At 42.4% G+C, this 10,663-nt stretch overlaps 1 protein-coding gene across 1 annotated transcript; it reads right to left on the bottom strand.

The window, feature by feature from the left end:
- Nucleotides 1-516: 516 nt before the first annotated feature.
- LOC136784018 (uncharacterized) lies at nt 517-1,095 on the bottom strand. The gene has a single exon (XM_066744471.1). The coding sequence runs from the start codon at nt 1,093-1,095 to the stop codon at nt 517-519; it is 579 nt and encodes a 192-aa protein (XP_066600568.1).
- Between the last annotated feature and the right edge of the window lie 9,568 nt (nt 1,096-10,663).

Genomic DNA, 10,663 nt, shown 5'->3' with positions numbered 1-10,663 from the left:
AACAGCTGGTAGATGATTATAACGCGCGAAGACATCGTACTATAGGAATGCGGCCCGTTGACGTGAAACCTGAGCATGCTGAGCATCTGCTTGCTACTGTATATAGCAACATTAAGATCGTTGGACGTACCAAGTTCAAGGCTGGTGATTTCGTGCGAATCAGTAAATACAAAAATGCGTTTGCTAAAGGTTACACACCGAACTGGACTACTGAAATATTTCAAATTACAAAAGTGCAAAGGACAAATCCTGCCACGTATCTACTTAGAGATTCTCGTGGTACAGACATACATGGTGGATTTTATGAATATGAACTTTTAAAAACAGGTAATCCTGATGTATACTTGGTAGAGAAGATATTGCGTAAGAAAGGGAATAAGGTATTTGTAAAATGGTTAGGAATGGATAAAACGCATAATTCGTGGATAAATAAGAATAATGTTTTGTAATAATAATAATAATAATAATAATAATTTATGTAATATATTATAATACAATAAATACAGCTATTAAAATCTACTCTTTTAACCTATAATGTCCCCAAGGTAGAGTCGCTACAGAACCGGGTGTTATGTGACGTTTATCGTCATACGGACTGAGAGCAATTTTTCGCTGAGTAGTGGAAAACACCTTGTGCAATTTCGAACGAATTAAATTTTGGTTACGGGACTGTACGGTGAAATTATCCAAACAATCCTTGTAGTCGTCAAAAGTTATGTTTCTATCGATAACATAACCTTTGACCCCCTTAGCCTTTTTGGTAATTTTCGTACAGTCCTGCACCTTAAAGGTATACATTTTCGCTCTCAATCCAACGAACTCGGTCATGATCTTTCCATTGTTCTCATCCTTCATTAGCCCAGGCACTTTTTTATTGACTCGAGGTAAGCCGTACCGATTATCAGCAGGGTAATCGCTGGTGTCGAATTTGACCAGATCACGTTTCATGACCGAGTAAACATCGTCACACTCGATACTGTACACTAGACTGTCCGTGTCGGTATACATCGCTTTACATTTACTGCCGAATGTAGGAAGCATATAATCGTAATGGAATTCATACAGACAGATCTTTGAAATATCTAAAATGCTCATGCCTACGTACACGGGCTTATCAAACTTCGCGGATAATTTCGACAATTGAATAGCGACCAAATTCTCTTTAAATATCGCACGACTGTGAAAATTCGGTTTGGAAAACAACGCTTCCGCCCCGTATCTTCCCTCCCACTTGGTTACGAGCCTCACGTCAACTCTATTCCTAACATTTTCCATAGTCTTACCAAATACTGCATTGTTCATTAGCTTGAAGAGATTCTTCTCGAAATCGTTTTTCGAGGCTGTCCGCAAGCGTGTATTTAATTCGATATACGCCTTCAGCCAGGTGGACTGCCGGAACTTTAAACCGCGATAAATGCGTTTTAAGACGATACCGTTACGTATACACTGCTGTAGAGCACGGTAGTGTATCACATAACGCGTCTTATCGTCGACGGTTGCGAGCAGTTTCTCCTGGTGTGAACCTAGCGGCTTCTCACGCACCGGGCAGAATGGTAGATCGGAGTGTTTGTCGTGAAGCTCGCGTGGATATTCCAAGTCCACCTCCAAAATATAGCCTTCGGACGAATCCTCGGACACATTAAGGATGTCGAGATTGGCAGCGTCATCGATCCATTGGAAACCGTGGGTAGGCAACGGTTGACACATTGCCCATCCATATAGATTATTAACGTCGTAATACATCAAGTATTTCGACGGTTCCGCCGGATCGTAGTTTCGCATGTACCGATTGTTGGCCCTCTCATAGCGGTGGGAGCACTGGCTCAAACCACCGCGTATACCGCGTTCAATAAAAAGCAACATGTCCACATCGGTGAAGAGTTCCAGACGGATTCCCGTATGCTTGAGCATCGCGTCCCAAGTGAAGCCTGGAAGCGTATAATAGTGAGCGGGATCTAAACTATAATTTTTCATGCAGCTATCGCGAAAACTCTCGAAAACATCGGCCAACAATAGGACATCGGTCTTCAAATAAAGATCGCTGTACTCCCCGAGTGTTGTCACAGAGAATTTGGTCCATACCTCTTTGGCATGATTATATGCTTATTCCGTGATATCGCTATCGGACAGTCTATTGTAGAACAACTCTCGTGCAGGTAAAACCGTTTCTTCCAAGCGAGTAATGTTATCCACATAATCGTAAGGAAAAATACCTTTTCTCGTAAGCAGGCTGAACTGTTCAATACTTAATTCCGAAAATTGTGACTCTAAATTTTTCAGCTGAGATCTATTCAGATATGAACTCAATTTATCCAAACTGGATGCCATAAATTTGAACGAATCGATGAATCTTAGCTGTATATTATACTTTCGCAGATATTTACTAAATGAAGTGTATTTTTCCTTATTTACAGGCAGCAAATATACCGATCCCTCAAACGTATTCACGATCGTCTCAAAAAGAAAATGTGAATCATAGCCGGATAAATTATGGAATATTACGGGAATAACATGCGAGTCTTTAAAGTTTAAGTTGCAATTATTATGAGCCGGTCCTCTATATCTACCAGTTTGGTGATCATGATCGCGAATACGCACTTGATTTGGAAGAAACGGTTTTCCACAAATGTGACAATTAGGTTCACTGTAGTGCCGCGAAATTTCAACATCACTAAGAGTATTCATCGGTATTACAGTCTTCAATTTTTCGCTGACGATGCGTGCAATGCTCTCGAGCTCGCATACGAACCATTCGATGCAATTAGCACCTCGATGTGAATTATAACATGAGAGTGACGCATCGCGAGCACTTTTCAAATAATACCCTACACTAAAAGGTACATGTTTCTGATAATCGTAACTATTTTTACTACTATTACTACTATTGTCAATTTTCTGTAGTAAACATTCAAAGTCTGCATAGACGACAAACGGCACTCTTTCACTGTTCTTCTGGTTTTTAAAAGATACCCAGCAGTCTTCAGCTTTCCTTGGTAGAATTACGTGCAGGTTGTCATTAAGCTGCACACAATCCCTCTCATGCGACTGTAGCTTATCTGCAGTACGGAAATAGTGTAAACAGCTGAAATGAATTATTGATATTATTAGTATTTTTTTAAAAAATATTAATATCTCTAGTATAATTCTTACTTACCGATCACAAATATGAGCACTGTGTTCTCTTTTACTTATTTGGCTGCTTATCAACCTTGGAAGATTTCTTATACAAAGAAAGTGTGCAGTTCCCTGGTCATCCGTGATGAGGAGGAGGTTAACATGCCTAGAACGTTTCATCTTTGTTATCTGAAGCGGTACAATGTTCACTTTGGCTTTACAATCATGTTCCTCCTCTACCTCCTCCATGGTAAAGACATTAACTGAAATGTCATTATCCACCTCAAATTTCGGAATTTGTTTTAGAGTGGTCGGAAACGTTATACTTCCTACATCTAAAACAGACCGATAATGTGGATAGGAGGATATTCGGTAGGATTTGGCAGGTGGAATTGCTGGAAATAGTGCCACTGTCACAGCCCATGCGAAACATGCGCTATCTTCATTGTCTATGTTTATCACAGCTTTTTTATGTAAAATAGCGGCTGGAAGCTCAATTCTGCATCCAGCATGTAGTGGATTGTAATGATTAATATTAACTATTAAACTCAGAATTTTCTCCAGAGCCCAACCACTATCACGTTCTTGAAACTCACTCAACTCTTTTAGTAAAATCTCTACAATATTTAGCCTATACCATTCCTTAAAATTATCAGTTTTATACAATACGCTATTCTTTGTACATACATGCTTATCATCACTAATGTCCTTAGAAACAAATTGTCCATTAAATACACAGTTTATCTTAACACTATTTACACTATCAAATACTTGGTTTACACGGGTGTACACAATTTCTTCTGCATCTAATAGAAAGCTGCGTGGTTCTATGTAACTACTATTTATCACCATACCACTACATATTCGGCTATTAAACGCTGATTCGAGCTCCTCCCAGATAAGTTCTCCCGCATTATGAGAACCAGAACCAAATTTAATGGAGCTTTTATCCTTTGATGCACGAAGCAGAAGGCACTTGATGTTCGCGATTTCAGCAAAATGTTTCTGTCGTGTACCCACTGATGCATTCCGATTATCGTTCCTCAGCTCCTGGATACGGTCACGACATTCACGTACCCATGTAGAGTACTCGTGCTCAGTTTTAATTAAGCTAAACTTTTTTCGAAGTTCGGTATACATTTTGAGAATGTAAAATTGATGCGAAAAATGGGAGAAGAGGAAGATTGATTCGAGTCCGATTATAGTGGAATGAGTGAAACATTTCATCCATGATACATCTTTTTATAATTCACATATTGAGATGAAATTTAATATACTTAGTCATCAATTGGTATGTGTGTGTGTGCGTGTATGTGTGTGTATGTAAAAATTAGTTTTAAAATAGAATTACTGTAGAAACTCGATATGCTTATTCTTCAATTTAAACACGTGTTAAAAATCGTTTCAAAAAGACTGTTGTAGGAATCTGCTTAAATAACTGAAACGTAATTTTATTTTGTTTCTTATTTATTGTACATTTCTCTTTCATACATACATTTCATAAAATAAACATTTTTCAATGCACATAAACCTTCATGATTCATGCACATAGAAAGATCCAACTTGTCTTTGCTGTCTTTCAATTTGAAATCTCCCCACTCGCATTCATCTGCATTACTTATTGTATAATCAGAGATACCACTAAGCCAATTCCTTTTTTCTAGTCCTTTCACGAATATCTCTTGTTGTTCTTCTTCATTTATCACATATTTCCTTATAACATCTTTATACCTATAATACGGTGAATAGCCATTTGTCCAATTTAAGCCGTGATGGTTATAATATAACCAGCTAGAAGTAAAAATAAAAATATTACAGTAAAAAGCTTCTGTTTTAATTAAACAATTTCACTTACTTTGCTTGTTTTATCTCTGCCTCATTTAACCAAGAATATGGAAATGGTGGTGAAAATAAAATGTGAAACACTTTTTTATCGCGCAAAACTGCAAACTCTTTCACTATAAAAGAATTATCTTTCAATCGAAACCCTTGAAAGTCCACGAATGTAGGAACCATCGTTTTGATTACGATCTTTCGAAAAATTTGTGTTAAACTGACGCGTCCCCTGGCCCCTATCCTCGGATTTATTTAACCGAGAAAACGGAACAGTACATTGCACCAAGTATGCTTTGAATCAATTGTGTGTTTGTGCATGCTATTATATATTAGTTCAAAAATTGCTGAGCTATGGAAAAAAGTAACATACTCAGCTACATTTAGGGTAAAGGGGGTTCAACGGGGTAGTAGCATGCTGCAAAGATTCAAGGTTACGCGAGCAAAAAAAAAACGCAGGGAGAATCTGTTTTACCATCTAAGAAATTGCTTTTACTAACTGAGACCTGACGTCAGAGGAGTGGGGGTGTGATGTCAAAATGCTGCAAGTATCCTCCCGCACCCCCGCAACCCTCTCGCCCATACTTGCTGCGAGCTCACGTGAAGCCTCCGATTTCCCCCACCACCACCGCTTAGCACTTCTTGGCTCCCCCCACTACCTCGCAACCAGGCTCAGCCGAGTGGACAGGAGTGGGGGGGGGCCAGAACCGGCCTAGCATGTCTACTGCTAGAGTAACTCACTTGGGATAAGGGAGTACTTATATGAGACTAGGGTAACACACTTAGGGTCAGGGAGTACTTATAAAGGGGTTAGAATAACTCACATGCGGTTAGAGAGTACATATAAAGGGGCTAGGATAACTCACTTGGGGTCAGGGAGTAGTTATAAGGGACTAGGGTAACTCACTTGCGATCAGAGAGTACATATAAAGGGGCTAGGATAGCTCACTTGGGGTCAGGGAGTACTCATAAAGGGGCTATTGTAATTCTCTTGGGGTCAGGGAGTACTTCTATGGGATTAGGGTAACTTACTTGGGGTCAGGGAGTACTTATAAAGGGGCTAGGGTAACTCACAATGGGTCAAGGAGTACTTTTATGGGACTAGGGTAACTCACATGTTGTCTGTGAGTACTTATATGGGACCAGGATAACTCACATGGGGCCAGGGTGTACTTATTGAGGGGCTAGGGTAACTCACTTGGGGTCAGGAAGTACTTATAAGGGACTAGGGTATCTCACTTGGGGTCTGGGAGTACTTATATGGGATTAGGGTAACTCACTTGGGGTCAGGGAGTACTTATAAAGGGGCTAGGGTAACTCACAATGGGTCAAGGAGTACTTTTATAGAACTAGGGTAACTCACATGTTGTCTGTGAGTACTTATATGGGACCAGGATAACTCACATGGGGCCAGAGTGTACTTATTGAGGGGCTAGGGTAACTCACTTGGGGTCAGGAAGTACTTATAAGGGACTAGGGTATCTCACTTGGGGTCTGGGAGTACATATAAAGCGGCTAGGGTAACTCATTTGGAGTCTAAGAATACATATAAAGGGGCTAGGATAACTCACTTGGGGTTAGGAAGTACTTATAAGGAACTAGGGTATCTCACTTGGGGTCTGGGAGTACATATAAAGCGGCTAGGGTAACTCACTTGGAGTCTAAGAGTACATATAAAGGGGCTAGGATAAGTCAATGGGGTCAGGGAGTACTTATAAAGGGGATAGGGTAACTCACTTGGGGTCAGGGAGTACTTATAAGGGACTAGGGTAACTCACGTGGGGTCTGGGAGTACTTATAAAGGGGCTATGGTAACTCACTTGGGGTCAGGGAGAACTTATATGGGACTAGGGAAACTCAATTGCGTTCAGAGAGTACATATAAAGGGGGTAGGATAACTCACTTGGTGTCAGGGAGTACTCGTAAAGGGGCTATGGTAACTCACTTGGGGTGAGGGAGTACTTCTATGGGAATAGGGTAACTCACTTGCGGTCAGAGAGTACATATAAGGGGGCTAGGATAACTCACTTGGGGTCAGGGAGTACATATAAATGGGCTAGGATAACTCACTTGGGGTCAGGGAGTACTTATAAAGGGGCTATGGTAACTCACTTGGGATGAGGGAGTACTTTTATGGGAATAGGGTAACTCACTTGCGGTCAGAGGGTACATATAAGGGGGCTAGGATAACTCACTTGGGGTCAGGGACTACATATAAAGGGCTAGGATAACTCACTTGGGGTCAGGGAGTACTTATAAAGGGGCTATGGTAACTCACTTGGGGTCAGGAAGTACTTATAAGGGACTAGGGTATCTCACTTGGGGTGTGGGAGTACATATAAAGCGGCTAGGGTAACTCACTTGGAGTCTAAGAGTACATATAAAGGGGCTAGAGTAACTCACTTGGGGTCAGGGAGTACTTATATGAGACTAGGGTAACACACTTAGGGTCAGGGAGTACTTATAAAGGGGTTAGAATAACTCACATGCGGTTAGAGAGTACATATAAAGGGGCTAGGATAACTCACATGGGGTCAGGGAGTACTTATATGGGACTAGGGTAACTCATTTGGGGTTAGGGAGCACTTATATGGGACCAGGGTAACTCACTTGGGGCCAGGGTGTACTTATATAGGGGTAGGGTAACTCACTTGGGGTCAGGGAGTAGTTATAAGGGACTAGGGTAACTCACTTGCGATCAGAGAGTACGTATAAAGGGGCTAGGATAACTCACTTGGGGTCAGGGAGTACTCATAAAGGGGCTATTGTAACTCTCTTGGGGTCAGGGAGTACTTCTATGGGAATAGGGTAACTCACTTGCGGTCAAAGACTACATATAAAGGGGCTAGGATAACTCACTTGGGGTCAGGGAGTACTTCTATTGGACTAGGGAAACTCACTTGGGGTCTGGGAGTACTTATATGGGATTAGGGTATCTCACTTGGGGTCTGGGAGTACTTATAAAGGGGCTAGGGTAACTCACTGTGGGTCAAGGAGTACTTATAAAGGGACTAGTGTAACTCACTTGTGGTCAGAAAGTACTTTTATGGAACTAGGGTAACTCACTTGGGGTCAGGGAGTACTACTATGGGATTAGGGTAACTTACTTGCGGTCAGAGAGTACATATAAAGGGGCTAGGATAACTCACTTGTGGTCAGGAAGAACTTATAATGGTGATATGGTAACTCACTTGGGGTCAGGGAGTACTTATATGGGACTAGGGTAACTCATTTGGGGTTAGGGAGCACTTATATGGGACCAGGGTAACTCACTTGGGGCCAGGGTGTACTTATATAGGGGTAGGGTAACTCACTTGGGGTCAGGGAGTAGTTATAAGGGACTAGGGTAACTCACTTGCGATCAGAGAGTACATATAAAGGGGCTAGGATAACTCACTTGGGGTCAGGGAGTACTCATAAAGGGGCTATTGTAACTCTCTTGGGGTCAAGGAGTACTTCTATGGGAATAGGGTAACTCACTTGCGGTCAAAGAGTACATATAAAGGGGCTAGGATAACTCACTTGGGGTCAGGGAGTACTTCTATGGGACTAGGGTAACTCACTTGCGGTCAGAGAGTGCATATAATGGGCTAGGATAACTCACTTGGGGTTAGGGAGTACTCATAAAGGGGCTATGGTAACTCACTTGGGGTGAGGGAGTACTTCTATGGGATTAGGTTAACTCACTTGCGGTCAGAGAGTACATATAAGGGGGCTAGGATAACTCACTTGGGGTCAGCGAGTACTTATAAAGGGGCTATGGTAACTCACTTGGGGTCAGGGAGTACTTCTATTGGACTAGGGAAACTCACTTGGGGTCTGGGAGTACTTATATGGGATTAGGGTAACTCACTTGGGGTCAGGGAGTACTTATAAAGCGGCTAGGGTAACTCACTATGGGTCAAGGAGTACTTTTATGGGACTAGGGTAACTCACTTGGTGTCTGTGAGTACTTATATGGGACCAGGATAACTCACGTGGGGCCAGGGTGTACTTATTGAGGGGCTAGGGTAACTCACTTGGGGTCAGGAAGTACTTATAAGGGACTAGGGTATCTCACTTGGGGTCTGGGAGTACATATAAAGCGGCTAGGGTAACTCACTTGGAGTCTAAGAGTACATATAAAGGGGCTAGGATAACTCACTTGCGGTCAGGAAGTACTTATAAGGGACTAGGGTATCTCACTAGGGGTCTGGGAGTACATATAAAGCGGCTAGGGTAACTCACTTGGAGACTAAGAGTACATATAAAGGGGCTAGGATAACTCAATGGGGTCAGGGAGTACTTATAAAGGGATTAGGGTAACTCACTTGGGGTCATGGAGTACTTATAAGGGACTAGGGTAACTCGCTTGGGGTCTGGGAGTACTTATAAAGGGGCTATGGTAACTCACTTGGGGTCAGGGAGAACTTATATAGGACTAGGGTAACTCAATTGCGTTCAGAGAGTACATATAAAGGGGGTAGGATAACTCACTTGGTGTCAGGGAGTACTCATAAAGGGGCTATGATAACTCACTTGGGGTGAGGGAGTACATCTATGGGAATAGGGTAACTCACTTGCGGTCAGAGAGTACATATAAGGGGGCTAGGATAACTCACTTGGGGTCAGGGACTACATATAAATGGGCTAGGATAACTCACTTGGGGTCAGGGAGTACTTATAAAGGGGCTATGGTAACTCACTTGGGATGAGGGAGTACTTCTATGGGAATAGGGTAACTCACTTGCGGTCAGAGGGTACATATAAGGGGGCTAGGATAACTCACTTGGGGTCAGGGAGTACATATAAAGGGCTAGGATAACTCACTTGGGGTCAGGGAGTACTTATAAAGGGGCTATGGTAACTCACTTGGGGTCAGGAAGTACTTATAAGGGACTAGGATAACTCACTTGCCGCCAGAGAGTACATATAAAGGGGCTAGGATAACTCACTTGCTGTCAGGGAGTACTTATATAAGGGGCTAGGGTAACTCACTTGGGGTCAGGGAGGTCTACTATGGGACCAGGGTAACTCACTTGCGGTCAGAAAGTACATATAAAGGGGCTGGGATAACTGACTTGGGGTCAGGGAGTACTTATAAAGGTGATATGGTAACTCACTTGGGGTCAGGGAGTACTTATAAAGGGGATACGATAACTCACTTGGTGACAGGGAGTACTTATAAAGGGGATAGGATAACTCACTTGGGGTCTGGGAGTACTTATAAAGGGGCTAAGGTAACTCACTTGGAGTCTAAGAGTACATATAAAGGGGCTAGGATAAGTCAATGGGGTCAGGGAGTACTTATAAAGGGGATAGGGTAACTCACTTGGGGTCAGGGAGTACTTATAAAGGGGCTAGGGTAATTCACTTGCGGTCAGAAAGTACATATAAAGGGGCTAGGATAACTCACTTGGGGTCAGGGAGTACTTATAAAGGGGCTATGGTAACTCACTTGGGGTCAGGGAGTACTACTATGGGACTAGGGTAACTTACTTGCGGTCAGAGAGTACATATAAAGGGGCTAGGATAACTCCCTTGGGGCCAGGGAGCACTTATAAAGGTGATATGGTAACTCACTTGGGGTCAGGGATTACTTCTATGGAACTAGGGTAACTCACTTGGTGTCAGGGAGTAATTCTATGGGACTAGGGTAACTCACTTGGGGTCGGGGAGTACTTATATGGGACTAGGGTAACTCACTTGGGGTCAGGGAGTACTTATAAAGGGGCTA

The sequence above is a fragment of the Prorops nasuta genome, unplaced genomic scaffold, assembly GCF_024137725.1.
Source record: "Prorops nasuta isolate Cenicafe-Biocafe unplaced genomic scaffold, Cenicafe_Pnas_1.2 PNAS00044, whole genome shotgun sequence".
Classification (NCBI taxonomy): Eukaryota; Metazoa; Arthropoda; class Insecta; order Hymenoptera; family Bethylidae; genus Prorops; species Prorops nasuta.
This window is presented reverse-complemented; position numbering and strand designations above follow the sequence as displayed.

What these genes read in the sequence shown, in the direction of transcription:
- LOC136784018 (XM_066744471.1), bottom strand. Translation starts at nt 1,095, where the DNA reads ATGAGCATTTTAGATATTTCAAAGATCTGTCTGTATGAATTCCATTAC.